Genomic DNA, 21,002 nt, shown 5'->3' with positions numbered 1-21,002 from the left:
GGATCGAACCTAGGTCTCCCGCATTGCGGCGGATTCTTTACCAGCTGAGCCGCAAGGGAAGTGGCTATCACTTATATGTGGAATCTAAAAAATGGTAAAAAAAAAAAAAAAAGAACTTATCTACAAAATAAAAATAGCCACAGGTGTAGAAAATAAACATGGCTACCAGGCGTCTTGTTACCACTTGGGGGGTTGGTAATTTGGGAGGCTGATATGCCTGGAAGAGAGGATGAGGAGTTTTGCCTGGGAATCTTAGAGAAGGCAGTGGATGTAAGCGTCTGGCCCTCCAGGAGCCACTCTGGACTCGAGATCCTCCTCTGAATGTGGGAGTTTGGCCCTGCTGGTTGGTGAGATGCCAGTCAAAGAAGATGGTGCTGCACCCATGTTACCTGCAACAGAACTTAAAGGCAGAGGTGCCAAGCTGCATCCCAGGTCACACAGCACACAAGTGACGGAACCAAGACTTGAACACTACCTGTCACTGACTCTTTAGGTCACCATGAACCGCCTCCCGTGGGACTAAGGCCACCAGCATGTAGGATTGTTGCGAGGACAAAACACACCCACTTATGTAAAATGGCAAGTACAGAGTGCAGACTGGGGAATAATAATAACAAGGTGCCTTTCCATCAGTGCACGGAAAAGAGCCGTTTCTAAGGTCTTGGAAGAGACTGCAGCAGAAGACACCAGAAAGACCACACGAGGCCATGGGGATGACTGAGAAAACAGCAAGGAGCTGGGAAACGCGAGCCTAGGGCCGGGCGGACATTAGCGGGGTTTTCTTGTGGCAGGACAGAATTCGACAAGCCCACGCTGCTGCCAGCATCACAAAGATGCTGTTTATCCAAAAGGCACACCAGTTTGCACATGCCCCACCCTTTCCTTACGCCAACTGGCTGTGATCAAATTAATGCCATCTCTGCTACCATTAACCTGCCTCCAGATAGTTGGAAGTGAGCTCATGCCAGAAGCTTAAATTCCAGGTTCCAGGGCAAAATTTTTCACTATTGCACTTTTTAAAATAAACGGGTACCCCGTCGCTCTGGACAGACCCACAACACACTTTTCTACATCAGTGAGGATTCTGGCTGTCATTGGCCATGATGCTGTCAGAAATTTGAGAAACACTCTTTTTAAGAAGGTTTAAAAATTGCAGGGTGAGATGCTAGAGACAAGCTTGCCAGGGTCCATAAGATCCTGCTCAGGAGAAGGAAGAGGCTTTGAGGGTTAGTGTCCACTGCCTGATGTTGGCTGGACTCCAGGAGCCTGTTCCTAGGACAGGTCTCAGGGTCAAACCAGGGAGCCCTAGAGGCTCCCTGGGGGCTGGTTCTGGAAGCATCTTCCGCCTCCCAGCTGTCCCCACCGGGACCACATCAGGCTCACCGTCCACATCGCTGGGCACTTGGCCAAACATGGCCAGGTAGGGCTCATAGATGACTGAGCGGAAGATCCACCTCCAGCGATGCTCGTTCTGTCTAAGGATCCCCTGCCTGGCCACGCCAAAGGCCACCATCCACACAGCAAAGAGGAACAGGAAGAAGAACACGTCGATCAGCTGTCGAGGGAGGAGGACAGGAGAGCAGAGTCAGGACTGCGCTAGGGTGGCTCGACTGCTCCGACGACCACGGAGAAGGGCAGAGGGGCCCCAGGAACCTAAGGCAGCCAGCATCATCTGCTCACCAATTTTTAAACATGGCCATCATCACCCCTGGGTCTCGGAGCATCCACTGACGGATGCACCTTTGCTTGCAGGTCCCCAGGCCAGCTCAGCAACAGACACTTTCTGAATGAGACAGCCTGGGAGCAGAAGAGGGCCCCAACTCTGCAGCGCCCTCCTCTCCAGCAGACCCCTGAGCTATTGCTTTTTTTTTTTTAAGCAAAATAGAAGCTCCCCTTTTTAAACAACAATGTACCATTTTATTGTTTCTAATGCTCTGCACACATAGCATGACTTCATGGCGACTCGATGCCCCAGATATGCTTTGAATTAAAACCACACACTCAAAGGAGCTCAGCGCTGGAAAGGAACCTCGAGATGAGCTCATTCAAACGCCCATCTGATTTAAAGACAAAAACATGGAGGTCTGGGTCACGTGGAAAACAAGCTAGGAGAAGCAACACGGTCAGCGTGTAATTATCTTTTTGTTATCTGTCCCCGTGAAACAGGTCTGGTGGTGCGTCCCTGAGGTCCGTATTATGTGGTTATAAGATTAAAGTTCCAGACCTCGCTGTGCTTCTAGTTCACTGCATGTCTCCAGACAAACATGTGAACTTCCTAAACCCAACTGTCCACATCCATGAAATGGGTATAAAACTCCCTATCCTGCCTATGCACACATGCTCAGTCATGTCCGAGTTTATGACCCCATGGACTGTAGCCCACCAGCCTCCTCTGTCCACAGGATTCTCCAGGCAAGAATACTGGAGTGGGTTGCCATTTTCTATTCCAGAGGATCTTTTCCACACAGGGATCGAATCTGAGTTTCTTGCGTCTCCTGCATTGGCAGGCGGATTCTTTACCACTGTGCCACCCCTAGTGAATACTTAAGACTCGAGCGAAAGCACTCGGTAATGTGGACGGTCTTAATAGAGATCTTTACTAGTAATGTGCTGAGTTATGCAATTTGCTCCCAACAGTCATCTTTCACTAAATTTTAATCTGGAAGGGGCCCCTGAGGAAAACAGATCAAAAAACCGAATGCTACTGATTATGAAATGCAACCATCACTCTGCGGAGAAAAAGTTCCTCTCAGCAACAAAAGGAAGCCTGGGTATAGTCAGAAGAAGGACAATTAACCACAAATACTCTATTCTTACCATCCTCTGCAACATTATAATCTTGGGTCCTAAATTTCTGCTGACCGTGAAAATGTGAATCAACCTTAGGGTGAATATAATGTAATCCAGGCAAAAGATCACTCGTCCCGAGTACAGTGAGGTTTTGTTGGAAGGGTGGAGCCTGTGGAAAGAAGGGGAAAGGATTTGTGAGATGCTGACAAAGCATTTCAAAGCTTTGCTTTTGTATCACTCTTATTTATTTCTGGATTTTATTTGCTAGTATTTTTTTTAATTTTACTGAAGTGTACTTGATTTATAATCAAAGTTTTAGTTTTAAAAATAACTGAACGTGAAGAAACAGCCAAAAGCCTGGGAACTGAAAGTGGAAACAGACCAAGGTCTGCATCTGCCTTTCAGTCACTGAAAACCAAAGGCCGCGTGTACTGCCCTCGTGAACTCCAGGAGAGATGAGGACATCACACAAAACAGAGCTTTCAAGATCCCCAACACTTTAGTCCTTCAGCCTAAATACAGTAAGTCCCCTACACATGAACCTTCAAGATGTGAACTTTCAAAGATGAAAATATGGGTTCCCATGTCCAATTATGTAAGTTAGTTCAGTTGTCTGGTGTACATTGTCAAGGGCATGGATCCTCTGGAATTGTGCTTCGTGTACTTTACTGTACAGTACTGTGTAGCATGGGCTTCCCAAGCAGCTCAGCTGTAAAGAATCCACCTGCCAATGCAGGAGATACAGGTTCCATCCCTGGCTCGGGAAGATTCCCTGGAAAAGGAAATGGCAACCCGCTCCAGTATTCTTGCCTGTGGGAAATCTCGTGGACAGAGGAGCCTGGTGCTACAGTCCGTGGGGCTGCAAAGAGTCAGACACGATTTAGTGACTAAACAACGGTGTCGAGTACAGTAGTACTGCAACTTTATTTCAAGCCTAGGATGTCCAGAAGCAAGCGTAAAAGCAGCAGTGATATAGCTGGTTCTGCCGTACTTTTCAAGGTACCATATTGTAAGATCAAAAATGTTTCATTTCTTGTGTTTGCTTTTAATGTATTATTTGTGCGAAAAGTCCTATCAATCTATTACAGTACAGTACTATATAGCAGATCGTGTTACATGGGTCCCTAGGCTACGTCAGACATAACGAACACACTCCCCGAACATAACCCGTTCGAATGTAGGGGATTTATTGTACTACCGTACGACCCAATCCTGTCGTCGCTAAATTCCTGCCTCACAAGGCTTCCACAGTGATGCCCACCACTCGGGACCAGAGTCTGCCAGGTTCCCCCAGTGAAACTTACCTCGTTTGCACCAGACCATTTGATTAACTAACCATCTGCTAGCGTTTTCACTGAAAACCTTGTGTGCTTTCTAACTGGAATGATCCAGAAATCACATCCAACTGGGATCCAAAAGCTGGGCCTTTAACCCAAGCAGAAAGGGAGGTTTTGAAGGAAGAAACTGAGCTTCACCCGGTTCACATCATAGAGTGAGCACTCACTGTAAAGCATCTCATTCTAAGCAGGTGTAAATACGAATAGTCAAGCTTCTCTGCTCCATCAGAACCACGAGCTTCACCCTGAAGCTCCTGGGGAGACAGGCCTGGAAGGAGCAGGGCTGGGCAAGGGGGTTCACAGTTTACGTGCCCCCCAAAATCCCTATCAGGTGGAGTCACGTTGCTTTTTCCCTCCAAACACAATTTCCAACTGGCTTTTCTAATCACACACTCTGAGATTGAGGAAACCTTGCAGCTGGGAGGGCAGGCTCCAGAACCAACATTTGAGTTGAAGTTAAATGCGTGTTAGAAGATTGTATGGCCTCAAAGGAAAACACTGTGTGATATTTAACACCCTCATCATTCTCTAGGGCCCTCAATTTCTAATTCCCTCTCCCCAAATTCTATAAGCACAAAGAGAAAAACCATGAAAAACCCGTTTCCAATTACAGATCACCAAGAGTGGGGATGAGGGGAGACACAATTTTGTATCAACCAGGCTATGTCTCCAAGAGGCAGAGACAATGGGCATTTGTAATAATCTCTAAATGGTGGGGACAGGGAGGGTACATAGCAACCGGGCATCCCCAGACTGGCTCAGCCTTCAGCCACGTGATGGGAAGAACTGTAAGCAAACCAGTTCTGGGGTTCAGAGGGACTGCTGTAGTAAGAAAACATTTTTTAAAAGGAATAGCAACCACTTTTCTGAATGGCGTTCTGGAGATAGTCTATACTCATAACATTGTTGTTGTTGATGTTTAGTCACTAAGTCATATTCGACTCTTTGTGATCCCAGGGACTATAGCCCACAAGCTCCTCTCTCCGTGGAATTCCCCAGACAAGAATACTGGAGTGGGTTGCCATCCTCCAGGGGATCTTTCCCACCCAGGGATCGAACCCCTGTCCCCTGCATTGGCAGGTAGATTCTTTACCACTGAGCTACCAGGGAAGCCCTGTATTCATAAAATATCAGGACCATATTTCATCTTATCTCACTTATCTTAGGCTTGAAATGTCTTTCCTCTACCTTTCCACCTGAGAGAATCCCCAAACACCTGACACTTGAAAACATGGTGAGGACTACTTACCGAAACACAATTCCCGCTATGAAGTAGAAAAGCCCGAGTGAATCCATGACATTCCACAGGTCAGTAAAGTAATTCACGCCGTTCACGTACCACTGCAGAGCAGAGAGGGACAGAAAGGACATAGCAGCTGGAACATCAACTGTGCCCAGGTTTATCCATGCTCACACATTTCCCTCCAGATCCATTCTGAGTCTGTGATGTACCAAGTATGCCCTACAACTGCCCCCTGCGATTCCCGGAGGATTGGAAAGTAAGGTTGCATGCTTGCTGTTCTGTTGTTCATACATTGCTAAAAAGTCACGGGAAAGAAAAAGACACATGGATCTTTACTGTTCTTTAAAGAGGAAGCTGCAGAGCCTGTGTGGGCCAAGGTAGAACCACACCCCTCCCCCCAACCGCCATGTACAGTGGTGTAGGCTGTGCACTGCATGACTCTTCAGTGGTGTTACCCATACTGCTGTCATCACAGATTTGTGTGTTTACTATAAATATTTTCTGACACATGACAATAAAACATCTTGAAAAAGGGAACATTTTTTTGGAAGTTTTAAAAACCCTTTTAAGCACACAGGTGCTATACATGGCACCTAAGAGGACAGATGTGGTCACAGAAATGACTGACAGGAATGATGTGTCTCAAGGATCTTTTTGTCATGGTGTGTATATATCAATCATGGTTTCTCAGAAGAAAGCATGTCAGGAAAACGCTTAAAGAGGGACAAGATTATCCATTAGAAGAGGCTGCATCTGGACCGCCTCTCTGGCAATCCGTCCACTAGATTTGGGTGATTCCAGGGAGGTCATCTCACCTGTCATTTGCTCATCCATTCAGAACATATTTACTGAGAGTCCACAGGATTGCAATATCTGTGCTGGACTCCTGAGACACAAAGACATCAGACTGGGTGCAACGTTGACTCTCAAGGAATCTACTGGCCCATGGGAAAGACAGATGTTAAACATGTTTAAAATGAAACATGATAAGGGTCGGAGGGGAGGTAAGACCAAAGGTCCCAGTGAGCTCAGATAAGGAAACCACATACCTGCCTTACTCAAGGAAGAGGAGAATAACAACAAAGATGCGTCATCAAAGGAACATGGCACTTTACAAATCTACTACATGAACTCACCACCATGGGCCACCTGCTATCCAGATATCTCCTTTCCTATTCTGCACCTAAAACCAAGGCCTAGGAAAAAGAAGCAAAGGAACTCGCCCAAAGACAGAAAGCCAGCAAGTGGTGGGTCTCGGGGTTCTGAACTCTGGTTTCCTCTCTCCAGCATCATCCCCTAGTCTTAGATTTGGAAGAGATTCAAGAAACATCATCAGTTTCTCAAGAAGCCCTTCTCTTCACTCTTTGATAAATGCAAATGGCAACTTTAGTGAGCAAGGGGGTGAGAACATTATGAAATCAAGCACCAAGAAAGTATTACAATCCCCCAGGTGCACCGGGGTAAGGGGTAGTTAGGGAGTTTGGGATGGACAGGTACATACCGCTATATTTAAAATGGATAACCAACAAGGACCTACCATATAGCACATGGAACTCTGCTCAATGTTGTGTGGCAGCCTGGATGGGAGGGAGTTTGAGTGAGAATGGATACATGGATATGTGCGGCTGAGTCCCTTCACTGTTCAGCTGAAACTATCACAACATGGTTAATCAGCTATGTGCGTGCGTGCTCAGTCACTTCAGTCATGTCTGACTCTGCGACCTCATGGACTGAAGCCCACCAGGTTCCTCTGTCCATGGGATTCTCCAGGCAAGAATACTGGAGTGGGTTGCCCTCCCTTCTTCAGGAGATCTTCCCAACCCAGGGATTGAAACTGGGTCTCCTACGTCTCCTGCATTTGGCTGGTGGGTTCTTTACCACTGAGCCACCGGGGAAGCCCTTACTTGGCTATACCCCAGTACAAAATAAAAATTTAATAGAAAAAAAAAAAAACACTAAAAAAAATCCCCCAGATGTAAGCAGCCTGATCTGACCCTGTTCCCCTGTGGGATGGCGGATCTCACGGGCTCAGATCTCTAACAGCCCATTGGGTGACCCCAGTGACGTGGATCACCACCCACCCAGGGCAAGTTGAGGGTGGTTGGGACAGGCTCCACCTGCCGCCTACCTCCTTCTCCAAGACCTTGGCCTGCGAGGCAGGTAGGCACGGGGCAATAGGACAGCGCCAGCCTGGCTCAACTTCTGAACTCGTGATGGGGGGAACAGTAAGTAGATCAATTCTGCGGCTGGGAAACACTGTTACAGTAAGGAGACATTTTTAAAAAGGAACAGAAGTCTCTTTTCTGAATGGAATGCCAGGGTCAGGCTACATTCATAAAATACCATATTTCATCATATTTTTCAGGACTGGGGGATTCAAGGGCCTGAAGAATGAGTGTGCTCTCCATGAAGGGATGCTGGGACTTGCCTCATTTTAAATAAACATTAACAGACTGCTTAATAAACCTAAGAGCTATTTAGCAACTAACTCTGTTTGCACTTATTGATTGCCTTGGTTAAAAATTCCAAATAACAGAGCAACCTCTGCCACCACCACCCCACCATGGGCAAGGGGACCCAGGCAGACACTGAGGAGCATGCGTTTGACACCCAGACACGATGTGAAACCGGTAACATCCCGCCTGGTTTTGATTTTCAGTAACAAGTGTGAATTGGGTTAATTAAGACAGTATCAGGCTGGCAGAACTGATGGTTTGAGGAAACCAGCCACATAGAGGATTCCAAAGGCCTGAGACTGCAGACCCAAGGGGAAACAGCGATCTCTAGTGTCAGAGTCCTGAAATGACAAGAGTCTGCAAAGCTGGCTGGCATCGCAGACTGGCTCACAGACCACACAATCAGAGCTGCTCTCGGATGGCAGGGCTGGCCTGGGCCCCACGCTCCTGACCCTAAGCATGTCCTTCACCATTGCCTTAATACGCAAGGGTGCTGAATTCAAACTGCCCCTTCAAGAAGAACTTTTACAGGATGAACCTAGGGCCTGTTATACAGAATGAAGTAAGTCAGAAAGATAAAAGTATCATATATTAACGCATATATATATGCCTTCCCTGATGGCTCAGTAGTAAAAGAATCTGCCTGCAATGAAGGAGACACAGAGGATGCGAGTTCGATCCCAGGGTCAGGAAGATCCCCTGGAGAAGGAAATGGCAACCCACTCCAATATTCTTGCCTGGAGAATCCCATGGACAGAGGAGCCTGGCGGACTACAGTCCATGGGGTCGTGAAGAGTCAGATATGACAAGACTGAACACGCACGCGTACAATGCATATATATGGAATGTAGAGATATGATACTGAGGAATCTAACTGCAGGACAGGAATGGAGACTCAGACATAGAGAACAGACTTGTGGACACAGCTGGGAAAGGAGGGGTTTACAAATTGAGAGGGTAGCGTTGACATGCATACACTACCATGTGTAAAATAGATAGCTAGTGGGAAGCTGCCATGTAACACAGGGAAGTCAGCTCAGTGCCCTGTGATGACCTAGAGGGCTGGGATGGGCAGGTAGAAGGAAGGCTCGAAAGGGAGGGAATGTATTTATACTGATAGCTGATTCACGTTGTTGTACAGCAGAAATCAACACAACATTGGAAAGTGATTATCCTCTGATTAAAAATATATTTAAAAGAATAACTTTTTACAGAGAAAGAGAGGACAAACTTGGACAGAGCTACACATGGTCAAATATCACCCATTTGGAAGGAAGGACAGTCGGGACCCAATCAGATGCTGTGGGCACCACGTCAGGCCTGGGGAGTAACTGGGTAGCACGCTAGCCCACCATCTGCTCCCACGCAGAGTCCCCGCTGTGTCTCTCCTGAGCAACTCTCCAAGCACTCCACCTGCCCAGAGCCCCTCTCCAAGCTAAACGCGCCTGTCCTGAGGCTCCTTCCTGTATGACCCGAATCAGAGACGAGCAGTTGATATGCATCCGAATCTGAAGGGACACGCTTGTGCTGAGAGGACTTAGAATTTCACTCTCTTGGGTCCTCTACTCCAAACTCCCCATCAACTCAAAACTCACTTATTCTATGCTACCTTCCAGGAGTCTCCTCTCCTTGAAAGCTCCTGGAAATGACTCTGACGGTCATCTCTAACTGGTAAAAAGTCTATGAGGACAGAGATGTTTGCCTGCTTGGTTCATTCCTGGGGTCTAAATACTACCTGGCACCTAGTAGGTGATCAATAAATATCTGTTCAAAGAAGGAGGGCGTGGATGAAGTGTGTTGGCTTGAGCCAGGATGACTCTCCTTGCATCCTCCACCTAGGCCCAGTTCTGTCCCTAGAGCAACACAGGAGAAGCCCTCTCTCTGGACCTGATGCTCCTTTAGGTGCCTGGAGGATACAGATGACCGTGGGACTCACATCTCAGGCTCTGTGACGAAATGCAGCCAGGAGGCAGGGTCAGGAGTGGGACCAGGGGAGAAATGTTGGGAGGGTGAGTAAGAGGCAGTCAAGAGCAGGAAAAGAACTCTTTATCCGTTGTTCCAGGAGGCTTCTGCCAACAACACCCTCTGCCCAAAAAGGTACCCCTGAGCCCTTCCTGCAAGCTTCCTCCCCAACTACCTGGCTCTGGCCTCAGGGATTCCCACTTATTCTTGGTCACAGCACAGTTCTGGGGTTTAGTCAGGAAGACCCTGCATTGTCAATTCATTTTTTAAAAAGATACACACATTTGCTGGAAACACAATCGTGCCGGCTCCTGTGCTAGTGTCCAGGGAGCAAATGTGAATAAGAAACAAATGTCTGAATGAGGTCGTTTCTCTGCCACCCGCTTCTGGTCAGGAGCAGCGTTTGGGCAAGGAGCTGGAACTCCCCAGCAGAGTTAATGCGGATGACATGGGCAAGGTTGCCTCACAAGGCATCCAGTCCTGTTGTTCCTCTCTGGGACTTCCTGTGGCGATCATTTCACAGTTCTGTGTAAGTTAAGTCATTATACTACATACCTGGAATGGATACAGGGCTATATGTCAATAATATCTCAATAAAACTGAAAAAATTACCGCTTACTGTAGGAAAGATACTCATTTAAGGATGGGAAACCAGAAGATCAAAGAAATTCAGTTACTACCATGCTACTGAGCATCCCTTGGACTGCAAGGAGATCAAACCTAAAGGAAAGTCAATCCTAAAGGAAATCAACCCTGAATATTCATTGGAAGGATAGTGCTGAAGCTGAAACTCCAGTACTTTGGCCACCTGATGTAAAGAGCTAACTCACTGGAAAAGACCTTGATGCTGAGAAAGATTGAGGGCAAGAGGAGAAGGGGACGACAGAGGATGAGATGGTTGGATGGTATCACCTATTCGATGGACATGAGTTTTATCGAACTCTAGCAGATAGTGAAGGACAGGGAAGCCTGGTGTGCTGCAGTCCATGGGGTCACAAAGAATCAGACACAGCTGAGCAACTGAACAACAGCCATGCTGTTTGCAATTACTGCTAGTTTTCTCTTTCTCTCTTCCTCTCCACTTTTTGGGCTCATGACTTATTTCCCTGCTGGGCATCCCCCATCCACGGAGGACAAGAGGTCTGCTAGCCTCCAAGATGGCGTGAGACTCAGGGCTTTCTCCCTGCAGCCAGACAAAGCCCCCAAACTCACCCTTTCATCCTCTTCCTCTGCAGTAGCTAAGCTTTCTCTCTGATGTGCCTTTGAAAGTAGTCAACCATGCCCAGAAGCAGAGCAAAGGGAGGGAGGCAGGGCCCCCGACCCCGACCCCACTGGTCTAGGAGGAAGCATGTGTGACCCTGGGCAGTTCCAACTCCCATGACAATACAACTCAAGAGGTGCTAGTTTAACTTGGTTAACTCTCATGATGGCCCATTTCTGTTTTAATTGTTGACTCTGTTTCCATCTTTCTCTGATTCTCTCATGCAGATATTTTCCTACCCTGGCTGCTGATATGCAGTTAAGTCCAAAAAAAGAGAGAGAGAGAGAACTAGCAAGTAAAGACAGCACTGATAGACTGTATGGAAGGAGTTGTGGGTTAAACCGTGTCCCCTCCAAATTGATACTTCCAAGGAATACCCCCCAGCACCTTGTTTGGAAGTAGAGTCCTTGCAGGTGTGGATTAGTTAAAATGAGGTCATACTGGAGCAGGATGGGCCCCTGACCCAATGATTAGTGTCCTCACGACAAGGGAGACAGGGACAGAGACACACACACGGGGAGAAGGTGGTGTGAGCAGGAGGACAGGGATCAAACAATGCACCTGCAGCCAAGGGGCAGCAAAGATGGCCAGCAAGTCTCCAGGAACCAGGGAGGGGCCTCAACAGGTTCTCCCTCACGTTCTCAGAAGGAACCAACCTTGCCCACAGCCTGATCTCAGACTTCTGACCTTCAGAACAATGAGATGATGAACTTGCGTTGTTTCAGCCACCTGGTGGTACTTCATCATCACACCCCTAGCCCTCATGAACTCATGCAGACGGGCTCTGGACTAAACTGTGACCTTCTGAGTCAGTGCTGGGGCTCCCGTGAGGCCAATCTGAAATCATAGAAGCTTTCTGCACATCAGCAGGACCAGGACCTGGGGGAGACCTGCTGGTAGACCAGAAGCTTGATAATCTCACCATGCTCAACACACCTTCACCTGTACCACATCTCCAGTCCACACCTGCAACTCCCACCTACTGGACAAGCAAAGGCAGATCCAGGGCATTGGTGCCAGGATTTCTTCCATCCCTTGTGCCCATGGCAGATGCTGCTAATTCATTAAGATGCTCTCCTGCTGAAAACAGAGCCTCAGAGTCTTTCTCAACCCAGGGATCCTAGAAGCCACCTAAAAGAATCTATTACAATTGGCATGATAGTTGAAACCAATTTAGGATTCCCATTCTAGGCAGTGACTCTGTGAGGTCAGGACCAGTATCCTTTGCCCCTCCAAACATCTTGTATCACTTGGCACAGCACCTCATAAACTCCAGGCACCTAGGCCATACTTGCTGAATGGATATGTTCTTGCATTTAGGCTCACATGGGATAAGAGTGACAGCAAGAGCAATTCTCTTTAAAAGGATTTTCTGGATGACTTTTTATGATGGTTTAGGGACAGCACTGACCTTCACCATCAACATTTATTTATTCAACAACTATTAACTGAGCACTGCTGCGTGCCCAGCCTGGGCCAAGTTTGGATTCAAGGGTGGGAAGAGAATGTCAAACAATGCATATCCCAAGAAACTACAGAAAAGCACCATGAACTATTGACACGAACTCCCTGAAATTCACAAGAATGAATATGAATTCTCAACACTGTCAATCTGACACACTGGGCATTGAGATGCTCTTAAATGGAAAGTCCTTCCAGTCCCCCTGCCACTCATGGGGCTGCCTCCCCCAGTGATGGTACGGACAGGACCACAAATAGCTCCTGATGACAGGAGTGGGTTTAGAGTCCGAGGACAACCTGCTCTTTGAGCACATTCCTGATCCTGAGTTATTCATCTCCACTAACACTAATTACAGGGCAAAGCATGGGCTTGGGGCTAAGAGGTCTCATGGAAGTGCATCTTCACGCTCATGGGTGATCACCTAATGAGAACATTTATTTGGGGGAAATAGTGACTTTGGAACTTCAGGAGCAACTTGTGTTCCTCCGTGGCATTAGGAAGACACCACCCACGGAGGAAAGGAGGAGGCACCCACATGAGGGCTGACCTACCTGTCTCACTTCATCACAGAACAGGACAAAGACTAGTGCGTAGAGGACCAGCTCCGGGGCATGGGGCACAGAGTGGAAATCCATGAGCAGCACGTAGGCAAAGAGCAGGAGGAAGGCGATGTAGAAGACCACGTTCCAGGAGAAGACCACGAACGGGGAGGTGAAGAAGGCCACGTAGTACCACAGGAGCTTCCTGTGCTTGTCCAGGGGCTTCTTCCTGGACCAAGAGGGGAGAGCCCTGTCACAGTCCCAGCCAGCGTCACTGCGCAGGCTTCATCTCTCCTTCTGAACACAGATGAATACAGGCCCACAGCCGGGCCGGGGCCAGGCAGCCAGAATTCAGCCTTGGCATTTCTTGGTTACCAGATCCAAATTCTGCCTTGGCTATAAGAACATGACTCCACTTCTACCTGTTTCAAACCCAGGGAAAACCCACAGAGATCCCAGACCTAATGTGTACAGGCACTAGAGTAAATGTCATAAATTCCAGGCCTTACAATGCTTTATACAAGAGCACGCACAGAGAGATGTGTGTACAGACACAGACACTGATACAGACACAGATGCTTGTACACACACAGATGAATGTACACACACATATGCATGTACACACTGATGCTCATACACCGACAGGTGCATTACACACATAGATGCTTGTACACATACAAGTACATCTACACACACAGACACTTAAACTCACAGAGATGCTTGTACACACATAAGTACATCTGCATACAGACACTTGTACACACACAGGTGCTTGTACACACATAAGTCCATGTACACATACCGACACTGGTACACACACAAAGTACATCTACACACACAGACACTTGTACACACATGCTTGTACACACACAAGTACATCTACACACAGATGTATGTACACACAGAGAAATGATTGTACACACACAGATGTTTATACACACAAAAGTACATCTATACACAATGTCTGTATACACATAGATGCTTATACACCCACAGGTGCATGTACACACACACAGATGCTTGTACTCACATGAGTACATACTCAGATATATGTATACATACAGACTCTTATACATCCACAGGTGTGTGTATACACACAGGTGTATGTGCACACACACGGATGCTTGTACACACACAAGTACGTCTACACACATAGATGCATATACACCCACAGAGACACTTGTACACCCACAGGTGTGTGTACACACACAGGTGCTCATACAGTCACAGATGCATGTACACATACACACACTATTGTGTGCTTTGGTTTCCTACCTAAATGACACAAAGCCACAGCCAACCAAGGGTATAATAAATAGACACAGGATAATTTTCCAGTTCTTGGTGTCTCGGGAAATCTCTCCATACCACTGCTTGGAAAGAAAATTCTAGGGGGAAACAGACAAAGGAACAGGTTCTTATCAGTGCGATGACTTGCCGGATGGTGTGCAACCTTTCTTCCTAGCCCTCAAACCTCCCCCCCACTCTCTGAATTGAGATCCTTATTCTTTTATATTGGTTACCTGGATTCTAAGGGGCTATGATTTGGAGAAGGAAATGGTAGCCCACTCCAGTATTCTTGCCTGGAGAATCCTGGGGACAGAGGAGCCTGGTGGGCTGCCGTCTATGGGGTCGCACAGAGTCAGACATGACTACAGCGACTCAGCAGCAGCAGCAGCAGCAGCAGCAAGGGGCTATGATTAAAACCATTGAAACTTCTGTTTGATTTTCAGTCCTGTCCTATGCTGAGTTCTGTGGATTTTAAAATAGAGGCTGCATGAGTCCAAATTCACTAAATCTATGAACCTTAACCAACTGTAATTCTTATTGTGTAAGTCTTCATGAGTAAAACAGGATGATGTTGACCTGCACGCCTACTGTGAAGATAAAGCGTGATTGCATGTACAAGGAGTGTGTAGATGAGTGTCACTCTGTCCATCTCTTCCCTACCTTCTTCCCTTTCCTCCAGCTGGGATAGTGGGTGAAATATCTCCCTCCCAAACCTGAGACACGACATGCAAACTGCTGTGAGTGTAATTCAGGGCAGAAAGTGTCTACACTGGCTGAACCCACTTCATACTTCATACATCATAGTTTCTACTGATAACAGCTGTAATGGTAACAGCTACCCTAAAGGGCTGGCGCCACTCACATCCTGTCTCATTGAAGCCTCATAGCAACCCTTTCTTTACCCCCTACTCTGCCCATTTTACAGATAAGGAAACTAAGGCTCAGAGAGCTTGTGTAACCTGGCCCATCCCTGCACCGAGCTAGAGGTACACTGGACCCAGAGACCCAGCTGACGGGAAAAGCCCATTTCTAGGTGTGCCGTTTGGTAACGGTGTGTTGCTTACCTGGACCCCGGGCTGGGCGATGAAATGCTGGTCGGTCGCCTCCACCGCCAGCTCCAAACAGCTGCTTCCTCCCCAGGCTTCGCAGGAGTAGACCAGGAGTTGTTCCGCCAAGTCCTCGTCGCTGCTGTAACACTCTGTGAACAGCTCTAAGCGATAGCATCCCCAGAGAGAGGGAAGAGGGAGGCAGGGCTGGCCAATACATAGAACTTTCTCACCCTGCCCCCTCTCCCCCAGCCAAGCCCCGACTTCCACAAAATCCCCGCTGTGACTATCCTGGTTTATAAAAGGCAGAGAGAAGGCCAACACAAGAGAATTCTCTACAGGGCAAGGAGTCTTCTTTGGGCACCGCATGCCCACTACAGCACCTCCTGGTGGCAGGTGTCAGAAATGCCCACTGAGCTCCAGTGAACACAGGGAGCCCCCACTTTTATGGGGCTCAGCCACTGCGGAGAGGATTCAGACCCTCAGCCATCTCATTTACCTTCTGTGCTTTCTTGGTGAGGTTCTTTGCAGTTAAGGCACAGTGCCAAAAGAGTTAAAATGATGTAATGAAAAACACTGGCCGACTGAATTGGGGATGTGCTCATGTTTTGAGACCTTATGACAAAGAGATTGGTGTGTTGATCCTCAGAGGAAGTATTTTAAAAGTCAAAATGTTAGGAGTCATTGACTAGCTAAGTCAATCCGAAACCAACATGATATCTTCAAATTTTAAATATATTAGAAGAAAAAAATCAGACATCTTTTTTTTTCCAACACAGAGAAGCTCAGCTCATGAGGATTTCTTCATTAGATAAGACAACAGATAAACACGCCTGCAGGTTGCACTGTGCCACATTGCAAACTTAAAACTCCCAAGTGGGGGAAAAAAAAAACGAACTGGCTTAACATTCTGTGTTGCTGGGAAGCAACTTGGCCCTGAATTTCTCACACCTCGCATGGTCCAGGCCTTCTGAGCAGGGGCACTGACAAGCTTTGTTCAAGGGCAGGTGAACAGCAGCCAGAGGATAGACGTTCCGGGAGCATCAGACTCAGTAAGGCCTCTGCCCTCTTCTGTTCCAGGTGATGAGAAACCTCCCCCTGGAGGGGAGCTGGGCAGCTCGCCTGTCGTCTTATACAGAAGCTGAGTCTCCTGATTTTGGGGAGCTGTGGGGCTGTCAGCACCAGTTCTTATTCACATCACCCCGTGGGGAATCGAGGCACGAGGAACAACCCTGGATGCTGTTCTGAAAGCTGCCTTTCCCATTAGTAATAAGCTATCTGTGTCCCCTAACTAGGGCTCTGGGGTCTTCCCTAGGTATGGGTATGGGAGACTGGCAGGCTAACCTGGTAGCTCACATGTCAGGTAAAACCTCAGACCTGTCACGGTTTCTGAATAACAACACTCCAAGGCTCCTCTACGGTGCTGAGTTACTCAGAGCTGACCTGGATATGGCTCTGGGAGGCTGTGGGATGAGGAAGCCCCCATCTGTCCCACCTTCCTTCTTAGGAAAGTCAGTAAATGCCCCCTAGTGTGCCCGTGCCGGCCCCCGGTCCCATTCCGGGAGGCTCACCCACTGCTCGGGTCTCGTACTCGTTCGCCAGCTCCTCCGACTCCCCTGCAGCGTTGATGTCATTCTTCACCTTAGCCAGAGTCTTCAGAAGTTTGCTGGCCCCCAGGGCGGCCAGAGTACAGCCCCTGGTCTTTCAGAGAGGTGAGCATGCTGCAGTTAATTCTAAAACCCTTGTGGTCAAGCCAATATCAAAGTCAGACAAGGAAAAAAACTGTGGCAAAAGCAGGAAATGGATTTCCAGCAAGATGTGCAGTGTGCACCAAGAGTCCTGAACCTGAACATATTCACAGTCTTGAACACGGAATTAACAGACAAAAAGACAGTATCAAGATCAATGTAGGACAAGCTGACAGTTAGATGGGGCAGTGGGAGGTCTGAAGACCCACCCCCATGCTGTAAGAGCTCAGGTGGGAAAGTGGCCAAGGACACAAAGATCTGACAATGTAGTTAGTGAGACTGTGTGTGAGTTAATATTTAGTACCTAATTGTAGGCTCTAAAAATGGAGAAGGTAACTGCTTTTCAACTGCTCATAAATCATTTATAAAAATCATTATGTATGGAATCACAGAGAAAAATATCAATCATTTCCCAGAGCAGATTTTGTACAGGCCCTACCTTCCTGTCTATAGTGTGATAAAGCTAGAAATTAATTTTTAAACTAAACTTAAAAAAACCTCATCCACTTGGAAAACAATCACACATCCACACACACCTAAGAAGTAAGTGCTTCCTGGATTGCCCACCAAGGCCAGGACTTTCCAGAGACCTCCCCTCCCAAACACACCTCTGTTCACATTAAAAACAAGTCACAACCATTTTTGTTACATCAAATATTTCATTTCATTACTGATGCTTTAAGATTAGGCTCCCTAGGTGGTGCAGTGGTAAAGAATCCGTCTGCCAATCCAGGAGACGCAAGAGACAAAGCTTCAAACCCTGGATCGGGAAGATCCCCTGGAGAAGGAAATGGCAGCTCACTCCAGTATACTTGCCTGGAAAATTCCAAGGATAGGGGAGCCTGGTGGGCTACACTCTCTGGGGGAGCAAAGAGTCAGACACGACTGAGCGTGGATGCACAAGCACACACATGTGTGAGTTCTGAGAGGGTCCGAACGACGACAACAAAGCGCACATTTGCCGAGGAATTGGGCATTTACCTGCTCCCAAATGACTTTGGAGAGTTCCTTCTTGTTCTGAAGAATGGCCCAGATGAAGAGTGCTTGCAGAGGGTGCCGAGTAATAGGAGACACATCCTGGGAGGGGTTAGAGCAGGGAGTCAGCACTTACAGCTGGACCATCACTTTGGCAGACACACCAGTATAAGAACGAAAATGGGGTCAGGATGCCCTAGGAGAGCACCCCGTGTTTGGAGGGCTCTGTAACTTGGTGCCTGAATCCATTTTCACAGAATAGGGATGAGAGTTTCATCTCCACAAGGCACCAGGTGGTATAATCTGACATGGAATCTTTGATCTATCATAAAAGGCAATGTACAAGTAGATGGAAAAGTATAAAGGGTGAAAAAAATGTGCTGACAGCAATTTAAAAACTGAATGACTCTGACAGCCGGAAGAGAAAGCAATTCCTTCTCACCATATAAATCTCTTTCTCATCTAGAAAAATGCTCAAGCTAAATTCCGACTTTCCAATAGTTAAAGTTCAGTTATCACAATGTAAAGCTATAGTTATTTCTTTGGAGTGTTATTCAAAGTTTCAGTTCCTAATGTTTCAGTTAGAATCCCAGCTTCATTTAGCCGCCCATATTTTCCAAGGGAATCTTTTTCAGATAGAAAAACAACCCTATGTATAGATTCCTTTTAATCTTTCCTACAAGTTTTACCAAGATACAAAATGTTTCTGGCACAGTTATGGATACTGTGGAGAGTTTCGCTATAAATAGAATCAAACAGCTTTTTAAACACTTCCAACTTCTTCAAACACCTAGCTCATTTAGATTTTTGCAACACACACATATATTAAAATTCTAGAACTATAAAACATAATGACCTAGCTTGAGTTTTCCCAAAAGTAACAGGATTTGAGACAAGCATTTTATTTGAGAAGTGATTCCAGGAAAACCACTAGGAGGTTGAGGAAATGAGATTAGAAAAGAAAGGACCAACGGGTTATCATGGTAAATAACCAGAAACTAATCCCACTAAGTGGGGCTTCCCTGGTGGCTCAGTGGGAACCTGCCTGTCAGTGCACGAGATGTGGGTTCAGTCCCTGGGTCAGGAAGATCCCCTGGAGAAGGAAATGGCAACCCACTACAGTATTCTTCCCTGGAGAATCCCAAGGACAAGAGACTGGCAGGCTATAGTCCATGGGGCTGCAAAGAGTTGGCCATGACCTAGCAATTAAACAACAAGAATCCCACTAGGCAACTCTAGGGGCCAGTGTAAGACACAGGCCTCAGAATTATCCCCTCTGAGCAGGAAGGTTGCTGGGGTATTTGTACACTAACTTGACCCTCAGTGGGCTCTGACCAGAGCAAGCCTTCAGCAAAGAGTTGCAGGTGCAGGAAACTGGCCCTGCCTGTCCTTTAGGTAGAAAATCTTGAAAGAACATAAGTGGTACAGACATAACATCCTCTCAAATGGAAACCAGGATTATCCTTTTGGAAAGATTCGCTTCCCTTTTCATTCACAAATGAAAACTTGGCAGTTCCAGTCTTTTGCATGGGTAGCACAGAACTATTTTAGGCAGATCACGTCCAAAAGGCTAAGGCATGAACAGGTTGCCATTTGTTTGCCTGTTCTCTATTAGATGCCTTCAGAAAGTGTATCACACCAACCTTGGCAATTAATAAACACTGTAATAACTAGTTGTAAATATAGCACAAAGAATAAAGCAAGAAAATGTACCACTTGTTATCTCAATAGGATTTGCTAGTTGAAGTAGGAAAAAAAATTAACAAATCCAATATGTTGACTACATGATGGTGATGAGGTAGGGAGTAGGAATCTAGAGAGGTAGAGAGTTTTTTGAAGGAAGACTCAAGAGACCAGAGAATTCAGGCAGACAACCATCCCGGTACATACATGGAGCTCTATGTCCATTTCATCTCTGCTATTCCTGTCTTCCTTCCGGAAGCCTCTTCGGAAGTTAGCAACCAGTTTCCAGACAAATGTGAGGAGAGCGTCATTATAGGAATTCTTGGCGATCTGCAGGTTTCGGTACACCAGGGAGCTGAAGTGATTGGAGAAGAGCTCAGTGAGGACGTCGTTGGTGAGGAACTTCCGCAGATTCAAACCATTCTCCAGAAAGAGGCGGACAAACTTGGGTCTGTCCTTTATAAGAGCTGTAAACATGACTTCCTGAAGGTCAGCAGACTGAGGAGAAAGAGCAGAGAGAGAACGCACACCCTAAATCCAATTAAAGAAGCAAGGCATTTTCTCAGCTTACATCGCGTTTTCAACCACAAAGTAACAGGATCATCAGCTTCTCTTTCAGCTCTGCTTTGGGAATACAATTTATCTTTACAGTTGTAACACAGTGTTGGATTTTAGCTCAAGCATTGAGGCAGGAGAAGGAAGCAGCGTGGTGGAATCTGAAATCATCCAGATGTGGGCTTGGATGGGACTTGGCCTCGTGCTATGGTAAAGTGGAGATAATGACACCGTGTAGGGATGACATTGATCAAGAATTGATCCCAGTGTCTGGTATAGAGGAAGCACTGGCCCTGTTAGCGGGCAGGGAACTTGCCATCCAGCTCACACCATTTCTCTGAGGTCTACAGTAGACACCATCATGAGCCAACCACCAATCAGCTCTTCCGTCTGCGCCGTGGGGTCACCCTGCTGCCCTTCACACACCATGAGGCAAACACCTGGCCATGTTAAAAAACCATGAGTTACGGGAACACCTGACAGTGATACCCAGTTATCATTTCCCTTTATCTCTATCTGGGCTCCTAATAAGTCTTCTCCCATAGAAGCTTATTGAAAATCTTAATAAAGATAATTAATACATTCTTCGGGCACAAACCAGCGGTCCACCCATCACACCACTGTTTCCCAATGTCCTTCTTAGTATTGGGTTGGC

At 47.0% G+C, this 21,002-nt stretch overlaps 1 protein-coding gene across 9 annotated transcripts in view; it reads right to left on the bottom strand.

The window, feature by feature from the left end:
• TRPM8 (transient receptor potential cation channel subfamily M member 8) overlaps positions 1-21,002 on the bottom strand; it is an 89,750-nt gene that overhangs the window by 32,000 nt on the left and 36,748 nt on the right. For 4 of the 9 annotated variants that reach the window (XR_014052320.1, XM_081485734.1, XM_081485735.1 and 1 more), the window contains 9 exons: positions 20,000-20,290; positions 18,116-18,211; positions 16,958-17,087; positions 15,405-15,550; positions 14,326-14,438; positions 13,063-13,279; positions 5,377-5,468; positions 2,818-2,959; positions 1,384-1,555 (listed from right to left, as the gene is read on the bottom strand). Coding sequence is in view for 4 of the 9 variants with exons in the window: in XM_081485734.1 (XP_081341860.1) it covers positions 1,384-1,555; positions 2,818-2,959; positions 5,377-5,468; positions 13,063-13,279; positions 14,326-14,438; positions 15,405-15,550; positions 16,958-17,087; positions 18,116-18,211; positions 20,000-20,290 (1,399 nt within the window). In the remaining 5 variants the exon portion in view is untranslated. Of the gene's footprint in view, positions 1-1,383; positions 1,556-2,817; positions 2,960-5,376; positions 5,469-6,185; positions 6,306-13,062; positions 13,280-14,325; positions 14,439-14,633; positions 14,803-15,404; positions 15,551-16,957; positions 17,088-17,773; positions 17,913-18,115; positions 18,212-19,999; positions 20,291-21,002 lie in introns of those variants that run through there. The other 5 variants (XR_014052321.1, XR_014052322.1, XR_014052324.1 and 2 more) reach the window with 3 other exon arrangements.

Source organism: Giraffa tippelskirchi, chromosome 5 (genome assembly GCF_054371585.1).
Source record: "Giraffa tippelskirchi isolate mGirTip1 chromosome 5, T2T-mGirTip1v1.2.pri, whole genome shotgun sequence".
Classification (NCBI taxonomy): domain Eukaryota; kingdom Metazoa; phylum Chordata; class Mammalia; order Artiodactyla; family Giraffidae; genus Giraffa; species Giraffa tippelskirchi.
Note: the sequence above shows the minus strand (reverse complement) of the source record. Positions and strands in the feature narration are given on the sequence as shown.